Raw genomic sequence first — 18,422 nt, 5'->3', positions numbered from 1 at the left:
AGTAGATCCGTAATCTCTGAAACACTCTGACCAGCCCGTCTGGCACCAACAACCATGCCATGTTCAAAGTCACTTCAATCACCTTTCTTCTCTTTCCTGATGCTCTGTTTGAACTGCAGCAGATCGTCTCAACTCTGTTTAATACCTAAATGCATTGAGGTGCCGCCATGTGATTGGCTGATCACAACAGTGGCCCTGAGTGAATCTAGGTTGTTTTTTATCAGTCATTGCAATGTTGTTATAGACATGCAAATCCCAAACAGCTCCGTGAAGTTGTCCTCACATTTGCAAAGCGTGATCCGTCCATCCCATCCTCCACAGCCTCAGGCTGAAGGACACACAGTTGAGTGACAGAGCCACACAGTGGGCCCGTGATCAAACCAGATAAAGAAGCCCTTCAACAGCCGTCCTGCAGCTGCAGGCTCAGTCTGCAGCGCAGAAACGTCACATCTCATTGGTCCTGACTCCGACCCGCTCCATTCTGTGCAGTTGGCAGTACGATCTATTTTGGCAGCTGTGGCTGTGTACGACCAAAACAAACCCAGTTTGTCTGGAGGTTTAAATTTACATTTTAAAATGCAATTAGCGTGGGTGCGTTTTCCTAGTTAACTCTTGCAAACAAATAAATAAATAGAAGCTGAATTTTCAGACCAAAATAATATGGCAGGAAGGCAGAAAGAGGAAACGCCTCCTGTTTCTCAATATTCTCCTAGTTTTTGAAGGGTCACTGCAGTGGTGCAAATGAAAGCAGCATAACCAAGCAGCCCCTCTGGAGACGAGCAGGAGACAGAGCTGGAGCCCAGTTTGGAGCAGGACGAAGACGACAGGGACCAAGATCAAAGCCAGGAGGAGCAAGAGAAGGATCTCGATGGCGACATTTCTCCTAGCAGAAAGAAAGAGTTCAAGGTAAATGTTGGTGCGGCAGATGACAGGGAAATCCAGCTGTCGTGACTTCAGTTTAACCCTTTAACACTGGACCTTTTAGTTTCTGTGTTTACATTCTTTGGACTACCAGAACTCTTTAAAGCAATTAACATGATTACAGCTAATTCTAAACGCGAGAAAAGCAGCTTTGATTGATGTTGATGGCTTACACAAGAATTTTCACTGATTGGTTAAAAGGTTGAAGACTTCTAGTAGGCTGGAACAGCAAGTAATATTTTTTAGTAGTGAAGCGCTCAAACAATCGACATCAGTCCGTGAATTTTTGTCATAGTAAAAAGTAGCTTTGCACTGAAATGCAACACTTTACGTAAAGTGTTGCATTTCAGTGCAGATTCTGACGCAGAAAAAAGTGTTGCATATCAACACAAAGCAGATTTTCTCTGCTTCAGAATCTGTTGGAATTACGTTAGTAGTGGAAATGGTTGAAGAGTCACTTTGGTTCAAAGGGTTAAAGACCCATTCGGATGAAAATCATGTTTTTGGTTCTTTTACGTGTCTTGGTAGCATTTTTCTCATGAAAGAGGACATATACAAAAGGATTTAAGATTAAAAACTGCATTTCTGAGTATTACTTTATTCAAATCGGAGCGGATAAAAACACGCCATTTGAAAGAGCTCTCAGTTGTAATGCAGCAGCTAAAATGGGCGGGCCAAAGTCTGCTCCGCTCCATTCTGATGCATCCACTATATCACATGTGTCAAACTCAAGGCCCGGGGGCCAAATGTGGTCCTCCATGTCATTTCTATCTGGTTTAAAACTGGACGGCTGGATAGCTTTAGTATTGACACTATTTTTGTTGTTCTGCTAATGTCAGGTTGGGGTAGTGAGGGGCTGTAAGCTAGTGGGATAGAGTGTAAACAAAGGGTTGATGGGTATCAGCGAAGGCTTACAACTCAGAGGTGAATTTCTGATGAACTACTGCCGCTTTTCAGAAAATACGTCTTAAAAAATGACGTGTTTTGGGTTTTTTAATAAATCGGATTTTGGATTAAAAAAAGAGCACTGGGAACGTTTTTACAACAGATCAAAAGGTGATCTGCGTGCGTCTTTAAATGTCAGAAGAAGTGAGTTAAGGAAAATTTTGAGACTGCTTGGAGGATGATGTAAATATATGCAACACAACTGTCTCATCTCAGCTCAGGTTGCTGCCTCATCGCTCTTTATTGCTTTGCATTCTGGCACTGCTGTGTGTGTTCATGCTGCTAACAGCCCTGTCTCCTCATGCTAACACTGATTCTGTTCTCTAAACTCTCGCTGCCGATCAGGAGGAGGCCGCCTCGCCGGCTGACAGTAAACCAGAGGTATTGGTTGTTATCCTTAACCTTATCCTTCCACTCTGTCTGGCTGTTGTCGTTCTGATTTGTCTCGCGGCATGCTCCCGCACCTCTGCTGCTTTCTCTTGCTCTGGGATTCTCCAACACGGCTGTCTCAGTTGGACCAGGAGACCACTCCTCGACACAACCAGGAGGTACAGGAGTCTGCTGCAGCTCTGCTTTTAGATCCTCTGTGGGGTTTTTGTTTTCCCGCAGAGTTCAGATCAAAGGACGTTTCAGGCTGTTATGAAAGATGCTGTAGAGTTTCTATCCAATCGCTCGCATAAAAATCTATTTCAAGCATGTTTCTCATTCATTTCAGCCATCAGTCATGACACTGTCTGAGACACCATGTTAGTCTGTCACACCTTCTTCCCCTTTCAGAATAAAGTCCGGTTGGTTTCATGTTCTTCTTCCGCCTCGTCTTCTCCCTGCAGTTTTTGGACAAGTCTCAGGATGTCCTGCTGAAGCACCAGGCCAGCATCAACGAGCTAAAGCGAGCCCTGAGGGAGCCCAACAGCAAACTGATAAACCGAGAGAAGCGACTGTCGGGAACCACACCGACTGGAACGCCGGAGAAGAAGGCTGTGAGTGAGGGTTGGGGGTGTGGGTGGCAGAGTCGATGTCCGACAGCTTGTTGACAGTTGAAAAGACTTCCCACACTCAAAGAGTATTTCCCCCTTTGCCATTGTTTCTTTTCAGAAAAACCTCAGGAAAGGTTCAAATACTTTTAAAACAAAAATTTGGTGACTTAAACCTGAAACTTGAATTTAGGTCACCGAAAGTTTCACAAAAACTTGAAACTCAAACACTTAAAATGTGATCTTGATGACTTGACACTAAAACCTAAAGACTTGAGACTCAACTGTAAAGACATGAAACTTTACCACAAGAACTATCCAGGACTTGAAACTCGACCACAAGGATGTGAGATTCTACTTGAAGAATTTCAGACACGACACTGAGGACTTGAGACTTGACCTCAAAAGCTTGAGACTCGACACTGAGGACTTGAGACTTGACCTGAAAAGCTTGAGACTCGACACTCAGGACTTGAGACTTGACCTGTAAAGCTTGAGACTCGACACTCAGGATTTGAGACTTGACCTGAAAAGCTTGAGACTCGACACTGAGGACTTGAGACTTGACCTGAAAAACTTGAGACTTGACCTGAAAAACTTGAGACTTGACACTGAGGACTTGAGACTTGACCTGAAAAGCTTGAGACTCGACACTCAGGACTTGAGACTTGACCTGAAAAGTTTGAGACTCGACACTCAGGACTTGAGAATTGACCTGTAAAGCTTGAGACTCGACACTCAGGATTTGAGACTTGACCTGAAAAGCTTGAGACTCGACACTGAGGACTTGAGACTTGACCTGAAAAGTTTGAGACTCGACACTGAGGACTTGAGACTTGACCTGAAAAACTTGAGACTTGACCTGAAAAACTTGAGACTTGACACTGAGGACTGGAGACTTGACCTGAAAAGCTTGAGACTCGACACTCAGGACTTGAGACTTGACCTGAAAAGTTTGAGACTCGACACTCAGGACTTGAGACTTGACCTGAAAAGCTTGAGACTCTACACTCAGGACTTGAGACTTGACCTTAAAAACTTGAGACTCGACACTCAGGACTTGAGACTTGACCTGAAAAGCTTGAGACTCTACACTCAGGACTTGAGACTTGACCTTAAAAACTTGAGACTTGACACTGAGGACTTGAGACTTGACCTGAAAAGCTTGAGACTCGACACTCAGGACTTGAGACTTGACCTGAAAAGATTGAGACTCTACACTCAGGACTTGAGATTTGACCTGAAAAACTTGAGACTCGATCAAAAAGGGCTTGAAACTCAACCCCATGGACTTATCAACCACATGGACTTAAAACTTGACAACATGGAGATGAAACTCAATCTCAAAGACATAAACTCAACAAGGACTTGACACTCAAGCACTTAAGACTCAACCTTAAGGACTTAAAAGTCAACCACAGGAACTTAAAACTAAACTTCAAGGACTTAAAACGTAACATTTATTGAAATTTTATTAGAATAGAATTTCAGCAATGAGCCTTGACTAGGACTTGTATCCAAAGATTCAAGTCTTAACTTGGTAAAAGTGATGTGTGTGCATGCTTGGCAAAACTGGTAAATGGGGAGTAGTGAGTGTTAGTGTTTGATCGTTTGAAAAAAAGAGTCATGAAGGTTTCATTTCAATAAAAAAAAGATGAAAAGAAAGAAAGAAAAGTTCAGAAAACTTTGACCTCCAGAAGTACTAATTCTTGAATTTGACAGACGGTTTTTCTGCAACTATCTTGCGTAATGGCTGAAAGCCGACTAGGGGTCATTTAAAGCTGTGTGTGTGGTTGGGGGGTCGGGAATGATTATTCTGTTTGCTTGTTAGCCAAACAGATGGTGTAATGTCATTATTCAGATATATTCTAACTTCCTCTCTTTTGTTGTGTCTTACTAAATTCCTCCATCTTCCTTCTCTCCTAAACTCTCTCCTGCTGGCCAGCTGGGGGGCCGAGTCATTGGAAAGGAACCTGTAAACAGCTTGTCTGTTGAGGGTTTCATCCAGAAGACTTACCTTTCTTCACCTGAGGTTGCATGTCTTTCTACATTCTATGTGTTTCTCTTGTGTACATTTTTGGTCGAACTTTTTTTGTGTGTGCAGGCTGTGATCTGCTCACATTGAGACAAATCACAGCGTCTATGAAGCAGCGGCTGTGGTCTAACTGTGTTTAATCTGTAGGGTTCCGAGGAGTGGGTATTGATTGAAAAACAACATCCGTATCAAGACCACGACTGGAAGGCAGAAGAGGAGAACAAGCTTTGCACTTCTGAGAAAAAGGAGCTGAGGAAAGAGATCGACTTCACTAAAATGATGCATGCTGAAGGAACAGGATACCACGAGGAGGAGACGAAAAGCCATACCGATGAATTTCCTTCAACTCCTGAGGCAGGCTCGGAGACTTTGCCCTCTGGGACTCTGTCTTCCGATAACGCAGACTTTTTACAAGACAGGCCTCCAAGTAAACTTTCTCACGCCTCAGACCAGGAGGTGAGCAGTGACGTGGCCCCAGGCGCTGAACAGATGAAGGAACGGACGGCCTCTAAAACAAGGAAAAAGAGGAGACCCCAGAGCTTTAACCTGGCAATGCCTACGGAATCTGGCAACAGAAAAACGGAGAGTGATTCCTCTGTAGAGGAGAACGAAGGCTCGGACTCGGACAACAGCTCTGAAAGACCATGTAAAGGAGGAACTTGTTCATCTCCAAAGATGTTTGATGATCAGGGATCAGGACAGGATCCGTCTGTGAGGGTCTGTAAAGACTACAAACCAGAGGATTTACCTGCTGGGGACAAAAAAGTGTCTAATCAAGCTGTGGAGCAAGTGAAGAGAAAGGTGCACCATGCAGGGACAATAGACTTGGGCTTCTTGAACGGACCTGTGAAGATGGAACCCGACAGTTCTCTATCGGCCAGTAAAGGAGAGAGTGCAGCGAAGGTGCGAGGGAAGGGGCTCATTGACAACAAGGAACTGGCGGAGGTCAAACTTCGACAAGTCAGGACCCACGAGAGAAAGATCAGTAGTTCCTGTGGTGAAGACGTGGAGGGTGTGATGGGGGAGAGAAACCAAAGGACATCTCTACACCGGCTGTCGGGTAGTAGCTACCAGTCAGAAATCACCAGGATTGTTCCTCTCAAACCAGAGAGGTCAAAGAGCGTAGCCTGCAGGGATGAAAGAGAGTACCAGACGGCGAAGGAGGAGCCCGCTCCACCAAACAGAAGAGAATACCGCTGGTCCCTTGGCTCCCCGGAGGCATCGTCAGACCTCAACTGGACCGACGTCCCTACTTTCCCCCCGGCGGATCCCGAGGGCCTTCCGAAAGCAGATCAGCCGTGCGACAGTTTTCAGTCTGCTCGAGGGTCGAATCTAAAAATGGCTCCCCCTGCTCCGCCAGTCAAAACAAAGAAGGCCAGGGAATCTGGATTGATACTGCGGAACAGCCGAAACGCCAGCAGGGAGCCGAGCCTGGAATCAGCCAAGAAGAGACTCTCGGTAACTCAGCTCGGCATCTGCTATTCAGTTAGAGGAAAGAAAGCATGAGCCTATTCAGATAAATTCATTTTTCTGTTGTTCTGCGTTGATTCCAAGCACTCATCCATGCTGCGTGTGGCTGAGGAGCCAGCAGAGCGTTCCTTTAGCTCTGTCAAGTGGCGAGAATCAGCCAAAGTTGTGTGGCCATTTTTCAACGTGACGGCTCCTCATTCCCTCCACATGCACCCCATCATCTGGCAGATCTGTACAGACCAACGCTGGCTGTGTCTCCATTTTCAGATAACCAGAGACTAAAATATGTTGGGTAAGCAGCATTTAACCAATTTAACTCAAAGTGGTGAAATTGGGTCAGTTTTGACCTCACGCCACAGCTCGCTGCCTGACTTGGACAGATCTGCAGCTTTCATCTCACCACCGGCATCACGGGGAACTTGCACGCACCTGACACCGGAGTGTAAAGAATTTGTGGGGAAAAGACGTGACGGCTTTCATCATTTTCCACCTTTTCATCTCAGTCAAACTCTCACTGACTGGATTAAACAGGCATGAGAGGAAGTGTTGCATAGCTCTCGATGCGCCTGACAATCACATCAAGATATGATATAACTCGGGGGGAGAGAGTGTGGGAAATGTTGGGAGCTTCCTAAAGCACGTAGGCGGAGACTTTGGAGTGCAGACTCCTTTTAATGAACGGTTCAGGTTTATTTTGCGTTGACAGTAGTCCAACAAAAACAAAGATGTGCAGTGCTGCAACCTGCCTGATCCTGTAGCTGGAGGCACAACAGTTGACAAAAAAGTTGTTGCAACTTTTGCCCCAAAATCTTTCCAAGTTGTCTTTAGGTTGAAACTTAAAGCATCCGTCTCACTTCAGCCAAGACAACTTTAGTGTGGCTGTTTCCAGAATGACTCCGTTATTTGTTATGAAAATTGGCAAGGCTTTATTTTTGCTAAAATTTTATTGAAAAAATGTAAAAGAAATGGGTTTTTTTGCCACTAGAGGTGTCTTCAAAGGTTTTCCACGTTTTCCATGATTCAGAAATTGTGGAAAATGAGATGCCACTCCAAGGTTAATACTAAATTGTAACAGATTTGAGACAAAAACGAGACCTGACAGAGATGAGACTGAGACAAGAATGCAACAAAAGTGAGACAAGAATGCGACCAGAATGAGACAAGAGTAAAAATTTAAAAAAAGCCAAGGCGCAGGCAAAAATTAGAACATAAATTGAGAATAAAGAGACAAGAGTAAGAATAGAAATAGACCAGAATGAGACCAGAATGAGACAAGAGTGAAAATACAAAGAATGATACAAATATATATATTTGCTTAATTTTTAACAAGCAGTGTTAAACCACAGCTATGTATAGATGCTTACAAAAAAGTCCAAATGAAGCTGTGGGGCTCAAGTCTGAGTCAATGCGTTTGATCTTCAGTCCAAGTTCAAATTGAACCAATACTCCGTCATTGTTCAGTCCATTCCAGGATCTTGGAACTTTTTGAGAAAAACATCTGCTGAAGGGCAGTGACACAGTTTTATAATTTGAAGAGGGACGTTTGAAACCACAAAATAACGTCATTTCTATTGAAAAAGCACAAACTTTGCTAGTAAAACATTTCCAGAGTCAGCTGTTTACTCCTTCAGCGACGGATCCTGTTGGTTGCAGGTCTCAGTGGATGTTAGCAGAAACCTGCTGATCACATGATCTGCAGCTGTAAGAGTAAAAGATCCTGCTTATGCTTTGTGGGCTCTTCCTGTTCTCCGAACTGAACGGTGCTGTTTGCTTTGCTGCTCTTAAGCAGCTTGTGAAATCTGTGCAGAGTCCTTTCGAACCCGAGTCAGGGGTTCCAAGCTGGTGTTGGCTTTTCTGTCTGGACAGTCCACTGCTCTAACCTCTGCATCTCCCCTCTGCTCTTTCCTCTGCTTCCGGCTGCAGGAGCCCGTCTCCACTCACGCAATATACGAAGAACCGCTCGCTGACTTCAAGGTTATTCATTTCTCTTTTAGCCTTCGTCAAAACGCTCTCCCATCATCCTCTTTGTCCTGCTTTGTTTCCTGTGGCTAATATGCATGCATCCTGACTTTCATTGAACATAGCGGCTAATGGCTTTAAGAAGTGAGGTGGGTTTCCTTTCGTAGTACCTCTCTGCAGCTTTGAATCATAATAATGCAGGGGAATAGAACAACCTGTATTTAGCTGAAGCTGGTAAAGTGAAAATAAAAAGGACATTTTCAAGATAAAAAGCAGCATTTTTCAGCCATCTTTGATCTATTTCAGATTTTAAACATGCTATTTCTGATGAGAAGCTTCCTTAGGGGACGAACATGCAATCCAGAAAAGCAAAACACCTAGAATTCCAGACAGGTCAGTGTTTAGTGTAAAAGCAGATGATGTGAGGGACAATGGCCGACAAAGTGTGCCTTGGCCTGGAGCTGTCCAGTCAAGTTAAAAAAATCCCACATAATCAACATTAACAACCAACTAGATCCACCAAAATGATGATAAAAATGTTCCCTAAAATTAACAATTTGACATTTATTTCAGGAAACAACAAACTAAGAACATAAACGTCTTTGGTATGTTGGTGTTTGAACTTGGTCTGGTACCAAAGCGATCCTTCCTTTAGGGATCGACTGTGATTGGCCGACCATGGACGCAGCCCAAAGGCTCAGTCGGCATCTGTTTGCGTCTTTTTAGCATCCGTGTGTCCTCAAATGTCGTGAAGGGTTTGAAACTTCTCGCTGTTGAAGCCAAGCCGAACACAAACGCGATATTTATTGTAGCAAAAGCAGCAATGTGGACTGCTTAGTGGAAACGAGACATAAAAGTCACTGTTCGTTCATCCTTTTCATAAAAACTGGACCGTTGCTATGGACCGTTGCTATGGACTGTCAAGGAGGCTCCACTTCACTTCCATTCCTTTTTGCTGCTCAACTAAAACATAAATAAAACACCAGTAATGATCTGTTTTCTTCTACAAGACTCAGATTTTAGCTTTAACCTCCATCTGTGTGAAATATTTGACGTCTTTTCTCATCGTCGAGCCATTAGAGTTTTTTAGATTATGATATTTGTTCAATAGGTTTGAAGTTTTTCGTCCTGAATGTAGTGCTTGTTTTAATTTCCCCGCAAACGTGCTCCAAACAAAGCATGACATTCCTGTCCACCCTCCCCCCCCACACCCTCCATCACCTCCATCACTCGACTGAATCCAAAATAACAGAGAGGCGGTGCTTTTCTGTAGAAGGAGCCTGGGGAGAGGAGGCCCCACACCGTCGCTGCCTCAGAGGAGGAGCAGGAGTGCGACACCGTGGCCTCCATGAGAGAGAGCCAGCTGGGCATCGAGCGCAAATGCTCCAGCATGACGGTCAGCTCCACCTCCAGCCTGGAGGCCGAGGTGGACTTCACGGTCATCACTGACTCCTCGGCGGAGCCGGGGGAGAGGGAGCGGCAGCCGGAGGTGGGGAGAGAGGACTTCGAGGAGACCTCCAGGTTCTACTCGGCCCGCCTGATGGGCTTCAGAGACAAGTCTCCCATGGAGGAGAAGCTTCCAGAGGAGGGACCGCTCCCGGAGATAGACGGAGGTTTTGATCCTTCGTCGTTCTCTTCATCCCCGCTGGATTCCCGGCAGGACAAGGTGCTGCTGCGCCGGTTTTTCAGTTGCTGCTTTCCTCATTTTGATGTGATTCGTTCAAGAGTCTTTGATGGGTCCACATTTCTTTGCACGCTCCTTCACCGCTCCATCCAAACACTGATACAATGTTTTTTTTTTTAATGTTTTGTTGCTCTGTTGAGGGAACAGAGGTGATGTTTGTTGCTGAAGTCTTCTCTTTGCTTCCCCCAGCCTCCTGTGGCAAAGAAGGACTCCAACGCCGTGAGCGCGGCCCACAAGATACGGAGATCCGACTCCAGGACAGAGACGCACACGAACGGATCCGAAGTTCATCCCGCCAGCATCGATGTTTCACCGCAGGTGAGGGAGGAGTGGATCTGTGATCCCGCTGCTCCACCCGGATCTGTAACCTGCAGCGCTACAGAACATCTGCTGCCCTACTTTCTGGTTTTTCCCCCTCAGCTGCATCGTGTTGCAGAAATACTTCTCACTGTTTCCATTTCTAAACCTCTCGATCACTTCCTTTTATGACCGGAGGTTTAACGATACGCCCACACCAGCGCCCACCGCTGAAAAGTCGATGCACACGTGCGTCTCGGGCTTCCTTCCACGTTCACAACTGTCGCGGTCATGTTTCGCCACGCGTGTTTTCAGGCTCCATGTACAAAATGCGTGCGTTGAAAGTGAAACCAGGTGGAGCTTTGACCAAAGACTTGGATTTGGTGGTGACGTATGGATGGCGTCCCTTTTTAGCCCTTGTGCTATCTTAGATGACCCCACCCCTACATTGACGTGTTCTCCCTACCATGACAAAGGTGGATAAAGGTGGAAAGATTTCATGTAATCCATGGACACCAGTGAAGATCACAAATCATTGAAGAAAAAAGGTTCAGAGCACTGTCTAGTGGGTCTAGATGACCCAACTCCCAATGTTAAAGTGCCTAGGATAGCACAAGGGTTAATTCAAAAGTGCCAACCGTTTGAGAATTTATCATATATGCGGTTCGTTTCTGGACGGAATTCGATGACACCAAGTTCGTCATTTATCCGAATAGAGCTGGGAAAGACAAACCTGGAGCAAGATGTGCGTTGACATTTTGCATCAAGCTTCGTCCAAATGCAGTATCAGGCTAGTATCTGCCACATTGTATTAAGCGTGCCTTTTTAGCGTGTTATTAACGTTTGTGACGTAGCATGTCTAAATTCACAAACTCACGGGAACTGTTAACTTCCCAATCTGTTTTGCTTTTATACAAAACATGTATAACCTATATATTTTTATAGGTTATACATTCCAGCTGATATAGAGATTAGATTTCTGACTGTCTATCAGAGCTGGACGGAGTGCGTGTGACATCACCTCTGGTTTGAGGTTCTTTTGTTTCTTTGTGCCCTCCACCGGAAACTGTCTTCTGTTTCTTTGCATTGCCTTTTTTCTTTATCATGAAGCGTGGAGTTGTGCAAATGGTGTTTCTCTTAGGAGGTTTCTTCTCAAGTCTCCGCTTTACTTTGCTGTGCAACTTCTTGAAGCCGATCATGTAGCCTGGTACCGGACAGCCAGCTTGCTTGATGACATTTGCCATGCTGCGCAGCATCGGTTTGTCACTCTCTGTAAAAAAGGTGATGGCTTTTCCCTGATGCCCAGCTCTGCCTGTGCGACCGATTCTGTGAATATATTCCACAGCGCTGGTGGGGAAGTCGTAGTTCACTACGAGGCAACTTCTATTGAGCTTCAGGTGGTTCAATTGAAAGCGGGGTTGTCGTTCCACAGCTGCTAAAATGCTTAAAATGTAATCACACCCGCTAATGGCGAGGATGACGTCAGGAAAGGACGGGGAACCGTTGAAGTTTTAGGTCAAGATGGGAGTTCTTTTTATTTTTTTGTTTTTGATTTGACTTTTAACAGTGTGAGTGAGGTCATGTGTTCACCTGCAAACCAGAATTAAAAAAGAAAAAAAACACCTGCAGTATTAATGCACGGCCAGCAGAGGGAGCCACCTCACAGGTGCAGCCTAAACAGCTCTCCAGAAAACAGAAAAATGTTGTTTAGGTGGTTTTTGCTTCTTTGTATGCTGCTCCTTTTGCAGTTTTTTTGAACTGCTGATACCTTTTTAGGTCATTTTTTGCATCTTTACTCAGGTACATTTGCCAAGAAAATAGTGTTGGCTAAAAACCAAAACACATTATGCACAGACCAGTCAAATTTTAGGTTGTAAAAACACACAAATTCCAGATTTTTGTCTGCAGCTTTTGTCTTTTTTCCTCCTATAGGTAACCCAAACCCCCCAAAAAGCTTTTTTACTTTGACATTGAAAATTGTTCAGGACTCAAACCAGTTTGAAAGGCCGGTGAGGCCGTGAACATGAAGCCGGCTTCAAATCTTTGCTTTAGCTTCTGTTGATGCTTTAGTTTAACGTAATTTCACCTCTATTTGTCAGTATTAGGGCTATTTTTTATGCTAAATACCTCATTTTAGGTATCCTTTTTTTCACAATTTTGAATGGAACTGTTATATCATTGATATTTTACAGTTTTTCAGGCAATTTTTAATCAAATATATTTTTTCCCTTCAGAACTGTGGAGTCATGAGCCCACCAGTGGCTCCAGCTGCCCTTAAGGAAAACGGCTCCCCTGTAAGTGTCTCTGTGATGGAATTACTGCAGTGCTGTGTGTGTGTTTGTGTGTGTGTGTGTTTTCCACTTCCTCAGCTTGACCTTTATTTGACATCCATCTGAACCAGTGTCACAGGGCTACCTGCCAGTTGTTTGACTTTTGACTTTGATTTGCCTTTAATTAAGGAGACTTACCATTGTACCCTTTAACCCTGTTTGCTACAAAATGTGACATGAAAGTTACAAGTGTGGGCGGGGCTTGCATAAACATCGGTTGCTAAAGAAGGTTTGATAGTTTCAAGGAGCAAAAGGAAAATTGGTGCAATAATTGTTTAGCCCGAAACGTGACAAAAGTTGAATGGTTGCTATGGACGACCAGTTTTCGTTTGGAGGCGATCACCTTGAATCTCTCTACAGAACTTGACCAATCGTTTTACTTTAGTGCAGAACTGCAGAATTGATGCTCGTGTAGCTCCACGATTGAGCATGTTATTCTCTCACATTCCTGTTGTTTGTTTGTAATTGTGTGTGTGTGTGTGTGTGTTTTCTGGCCTCTTCCTGAGTGGAGTAACAGCTGAAACCTCCGTGTTTTGTGTTGCTGCGCTGCAGGTAAAAGCCGGCACTCAGGAGAGAGAGTCCGTCGTGTCCCCACTGACCATCACGGCGGAGGCCGTCACTTCAGCAACCACAACACAAGTCACCAAGGTAACGGTTTCCATAGATACAGCCTGTATTCAGGCTGAAATATTCTGATGGTTTGGCCGCCTCACAAAGGTTTTTGTTTGCACAGGATTTTTTTTCTTGGAGAAAAACTGGTTTTAGAGTAACAATGAATAAAATGTTTCTGTCTTCACGTCATCCAGACGGTGAAAGGAGGCTACTCGGAGACCAGGATTGAGAAAAGGATCATAATCACAGGGGACGATGACGTGGACCAGCATCAGGTCAGGAGGAGAATCCCACAAACAACACAACTCCACTTTATGTCCAGGTGGAAAACATCCTCTCTGTTTCCAGGCGCTCGCCATGGCGATCCAAGAGGCCAAGCAGCAGCATCCGGACATGCTGGTGACAAAAGCCGTGGTTATCAGGGAAACGGAGTCTCCCACTGAGGACTTCCAGCAGAAAGCAGAGGTCAGTCTGCAGAGGTCTCCAATGACGTTTTGATGATGGGATGTCCTTCACTTTGCTTTCACTCTATTTCAGTTGAAGGAACTGAATTCCTTTTCTCATTGTTTGGCTTCACACAAGATGGTTTTAGAAGTGAACCAACTCGCATGAATAATTGTGCAGTTCCACACTCTGTTCACCAGGGGGCGATGTGGCCTCACCAGTAAGAAACGCATGAAGAAGAAAGTTCTGCTAATAATTCATTGAACCAAACATTAGAAAAGACTTTACATAATATAATACAGAACAGAGACAAATACAATAAGTAGCTCATTTGACTGGGTGTAGGACTGTCATGCAGGAGTCCTGGGTTCACTTCCCAGGGTAAACAACAAGCAGAAAAATCACACGTTTTTATTTTAAGGCACCCGGAATGAAAGGTGGCAAATATATCTATATTTAGAGTAGTTAGATATACCAAAATATCAAAGAAAAAAAACTTTTTCTCAACTGAAGCACTCTTATTCACAAAGCAGACATGATGATGATGTCATCACTCCCCTAACGAGTAGATGTTTGTCTCTACTGACTGACAACCGGAGCTTCAACTTAAAGGAAACTTCAAATTCAGCTGCATGAGGCTCATTTATGAAACTACGATAGAATTAAACATCTTAGAATGTTATTGATCCTGGCAGGAAAATGATACTATAGCTCTGCTCCATAAATCAACCATGTTTGACAGACATGCACCTTTTATTTTATTCTTTTTTACACCAAATAAGTAGTGATGAATGCAGCCAGAGATCATTTTACTATAATCTGTTTTTAATTAAATGTTCGTAATGAGATACTTTCCCCACCATGGAGTCAATTACATTCTGAAAAGTTCTATTTTTATTTTTGTTTTAATATAAACTTCAACACGCATGCACAAACTTGAACAATCTATGATTTGTGACTTTGATGTATACGCCTGACGTATTTTTGACAGAGTTCACGGGAAATTTCGTATTCAAGAGAGACACGTCAAACAAAAAACGAAACGTTGTGTTCATATTTTTCTGCAAAGTTGTGCACAAAATATGAATTTGTGCACAATTGACACACTCCTTACCCTCTTTTTATCGTCTTGAGTTCTAAAAGTTCAAACTTTCATAGAAAAAGAAGTCTAGCGTGTCAGTCCCCCTGCTAGCAATCCACCCTAATGCATCTGTACAGGAGCCAGTGGTCTGCAGCCAATCAGGATGCAGATCACAATGCACTGTAAAAAATAAGAAATGTAAACGAGCACACAAAAAGAAAATCTGTGAAACTGGGAGGCCATGAAAGGTGACCGTCCTAAAGTAAAGCAGCTCGAGTGAGTTTTCACAGATGGCAAATGAAGCAGATGCTCCAAAAAACGATAAACTCTGGTGACAATCCGACCGGCCAATGTGAAACATCCAGAGTTGATTCCTTGTAACTTCAGGATATTCTGGAAAAATTGACTTTGGTTTTAGTTTCAGTTCAAAAAACGTTTGTTTGATGGTTTTGTAACTTCAAACTCCAATGATGAAGAAATGTTGGTTCAAATATGTGACATTAAGAACGCTGATGGTAAAGCACAGACTGTATATGGGAACTGGAGTGAGTGACGTCACCCACAGGAAATGACATCAAGTCCATTCAATCCCCCTTTTTTCTTTTCCTCCGCGATACAGACGCCGCCATGTTTGAGCCAGAAATAGTTCGTATGCAGTACGAATCGGTCAGCATTTCTATGGCAACCACTCTTACACATGCTTTTGTGGAGGCATCTGATTGGTCAGTTTAGAACTTGAATAACTGTCACTACAGAAAATTAAAATGTAAGAAAAACAGTATCAGAGTGTTCTGACCAATAATAATAGCCGTTCATGTCTCAGTAAACTTTGGTACTTCCTGTTTGGAACGCGAGGGGGAGGGGCCACTTAATCCGGTTCTTATGTACAGTAAATGATGTACTGAGAGTTTCTTTACATCTTTCCATCATGGTTCTCCTTGCAGTCCTGATCGCGCACGGCGTCCTCTGGAAGTATGGGGGGGGGGATCCTCCAGCTGCACGTTTCCTTTAAGAGGACTTCGTCCCGTCGCCGTGACGGTCCAGAACAGAACCGACACCAGAACAGACTGCGCTCTGAGGAGCAGAAAGAAAAAGAAAAAAAAAACCTTTAGAACCCACCCAGCGGGTTCCCGCCCTCCGTGGAAGCAGGACGGCGCCCTCTGCTGGAGGATCTGACCTGCTCCGGGAGTCATCTCCGCTCATCACTTTAATCAACTGCTGTCTTCTTAGCTTTTTACCTTTTTATCAATAGAAAATCTAATTTATGTTGAGTGTTTGTCTGTTTATTAAATATGTACAAATATCAAAGGATTATAAACTGCATGACTCGATAGCAGAGTGAATGAAAAACACACATATAGAAATATATATATATTTATCACTCAGACACGCCGCTTTTCAGAGCACAGAAGAGCTCTGTGAGGAAGAACTGGTTTAAAACACAGATTGACGGTGATGAACTGAAGCAGACGTCCTCATCCTCTTCTTCATCTTCATCTTCCAGATTTGTTTTTGGGAGAAAATTCTCCTGGAAACTGGTCCCACGCTTGGGCACAGTTACAGATTTTTTTAAAGTTATTATTATTATTAATGATGTCATGTCTACTGAGATTCCTAAATGTGTCAGGATGTTGTTTTAATTTAATGCTACTGATGGTATTTTTGTGCTTTCTGGGTCCAGTTTTCCCAAAAGTCTGTCTGTTTCTCCAAAGTTCATAGGCCAGAAATTTTCCTGCATCAACAAAGGTTGGATTATTATTTTTTGTTTTGGATGAAAGGATCGTTATACTCACCTTGGGAGGGATGGGGGTTCAAAAGGTTGATGATCCAAGTGGACAGGATTGTTGTTCATGAATCCTTTAGAGGATTTGGGTCCTCCTGTGCAGTCAGACAGGAGTGTTTGGAGACTCGTTGAACTGTGACGTCCGTACAGATGCTGCAGGTTTTTGGATGGTCGTAGAGAAGTGCGGCCGCAGGCTGCGTTCAAGAATGCGCTAAATGTGTCACTAGCCCAAACTCAGCAGCAGAATTGAACCATTTGGGGCTAAATACACACTGGACATATGATACATGTTCAAGAACCCACGTTTGGCCTACGATTTTCACACTGGACGAGTAGAATTAGACCTGTTTTTCTGTCCAATGAATTAAAGTCCAAAATGTTTGTTTTGCCAGAAAACGGCCACGGTTGCGTCCAAATTCCCTCACCACTCCCCGGTTTCCAGAGCTCTGGAAATTCCCCACAAGTCAGTGTCCATCAATGAGCAATAGATATAGACCACAACGTTTGAATGATTTTTCATTTGAAAGGAGTGATTTTTTTATAAATTGTTTAATTTTTCAGCATCAGATCCCTGTGAATTCATCGTCTTCATATTTGTTTGGTTTTTTACTTTGGTAAATCCGTCACGTGTAAAAAACAAAAAAGTGAAGGTGTCTGAGTCACATTCCAGTCTGGGGGTTAGCGAGGGAATTTGGACGTAGCTGAAGTTTCATATCTGCAGTTTGAGTGTATTTATTCTACTTGAAGGTCCCAGCAGGAACTCTTCTCCTTTGTTTTTTGCATCAACTCATTGAGTTTGTCCTGAACGGCGTTCTGGTCCTGAACGGCCCCCGTCTCCTCCGGTACTATGCATCCACTCTGGATTTAGGAGGATCCCTATAACAGAAATAAATATCTGATGGAGATTTGCAATAACAAGGACTCTGCTCTCCTGTGGGGAGAACACTGGTTTGTTCTGAAGCACAACATGGAGTTGTGGAGCAAAGTCTTTTTGGAAACCGTCGTCCTGCTGTTGACGCGTCTGTAGAAACACAAAACACGGATCGGATTTTTAACATTTTCCTTTTCGGTCACTGGAGAAACTTTTGGCTGAAGGTGATTCAACAAGGAGGAGCTGTGCTGACGGGCCCCAACCATAGATGTTCATTTTCTGCACCGCGGCCCTCAAAGCGCTCTGATGTAAAGCCCCCCTCCCCCTCCCATGCTTGGTTTGTGTGTGCTGTACATGCATTGTGTCCAAATGGAAAACATAGACTCAAACTGTGTCTTTGCTTCTGCTGTAAACGGGAACTCAAAATAAAACTGAACACATTTGTCCTCAGGCTTGGTTTTTTTGTATGTATAAAGAAACTGGGAGAAAAAAAATTATGGTGCACTGCCATCTTGTGGCTGCCTAAAATATTACATTGTGTCTCATTTTTTCTGCATCTTTTTGGGGTTCAAATGAGTTTTGGTCCAAAATTGTTGTGCCTTTACTAAAATTCATTAATGGCACAAAGCAACGCAAGAAAAAAAAAATGTCCTCCATAAAAACTCGTAAATTTATGTTAACTTATTAACTTATATGTAACAACTGCAACAGCGTAACAAAAAAGGAAGACAAAACATTGAGTCTAAAACTTTTATTTATTTTTATTTAACCCTTGTGCTATCCTAGGCACTTTAACATTGGGAGTTGGGTCATCTAGACCCACTAGACAGTGCTCTGAACCTTTTTTCTTCAATGATTTGTGATCTTCACTGGTGTCCATGGATTACATGAAATCTTTCCACCTTTATTCACCTTTGTCATGGTAGGGAGAACACGTCAATATAAGGTTGGGGTCATCTAAGATAGCACTTAGATGACCCCATTGGATCCATTAAGATTTTAGGAATGTGTGCAGG

The 18,422-nt window shown here is 43.6% G+C and overlaps 1 protein-coding gene across 1 annotated transcript in view; it reads left to right on the top strand.

Annotated features, from left to right (window-relative positions):
- LOC101167284 (uncharacterized) overlaps positions 1-17,852 on the top strand; it is a 76,811-nt gene extending 58,959 nt beyond the window's left edge. The window contains exons 11-24 of the mRNA XM_023954670.2: positions 765-906; positions 2,212-2,247; positions 2,379-2,414; positions 2,697-2,846; positions 4,786-4,872; positions 5,023-6,333; positions 8,269-8,319; positions 9,578-9,970; positions 10,178-10,306; positions 12,520-12,579; positions 13,168-13,263; positions 13,422-13,502; positions 13,576-13,692; positions 15,697-17,852. Coding sequence (XP_023810438.1) covers positions 765-906; positions 2,212-2,247; positions 2,379-2,414; positions 2,697-2,846; positions 4,786-4,872; positions 5,023-6,333; positions 8,269-8,319; positions 9,578-9,970; positions 10,178-10,306; positions 12,520-12,579; positions 13,168-13,263; positions 13,422-13,502; positions 13,576-13,692; positions 15,697-15,702 — 2,695 coding nt within the window. The 3' untranslated portion in view covers positions 15,703-17,852. The remainder of the gene's footprint in view (positions 1-764; positions 907-2,211; positions 2,248-2,378; positions 2,415-2,696; positions 2,847-4,785; positions 4,873-5,022; positions 6,334-8,268; positions 8,320-9,577; positions 9,971-10,177; positions 10,307-12,519; positions 12,580-13,167; positions 13,264-13,421; positions 13,503-13,575; positions 13,693-15,696) is intronic.
- Positions 17,853-18,422: the final 570 nt, after the last annotated feature.

This window comes from Oryzias latipes, chromosome 5 (genome assembly GCF_053564925.1).
Source record: "Oryzias latipes strain Hd-rR chromosome 5, Olatipes_Hd-rR_3.1".
Lineage (NCBI taxonomy): Eukaryota > Metazoa > Chordata > Actinopteri > Beloniformes > Adrianichthyidae > Oryzias > Oryzias latipes.
This window is presented reverse-complemented; position numbering and strand designations above follow the sequence as displayed.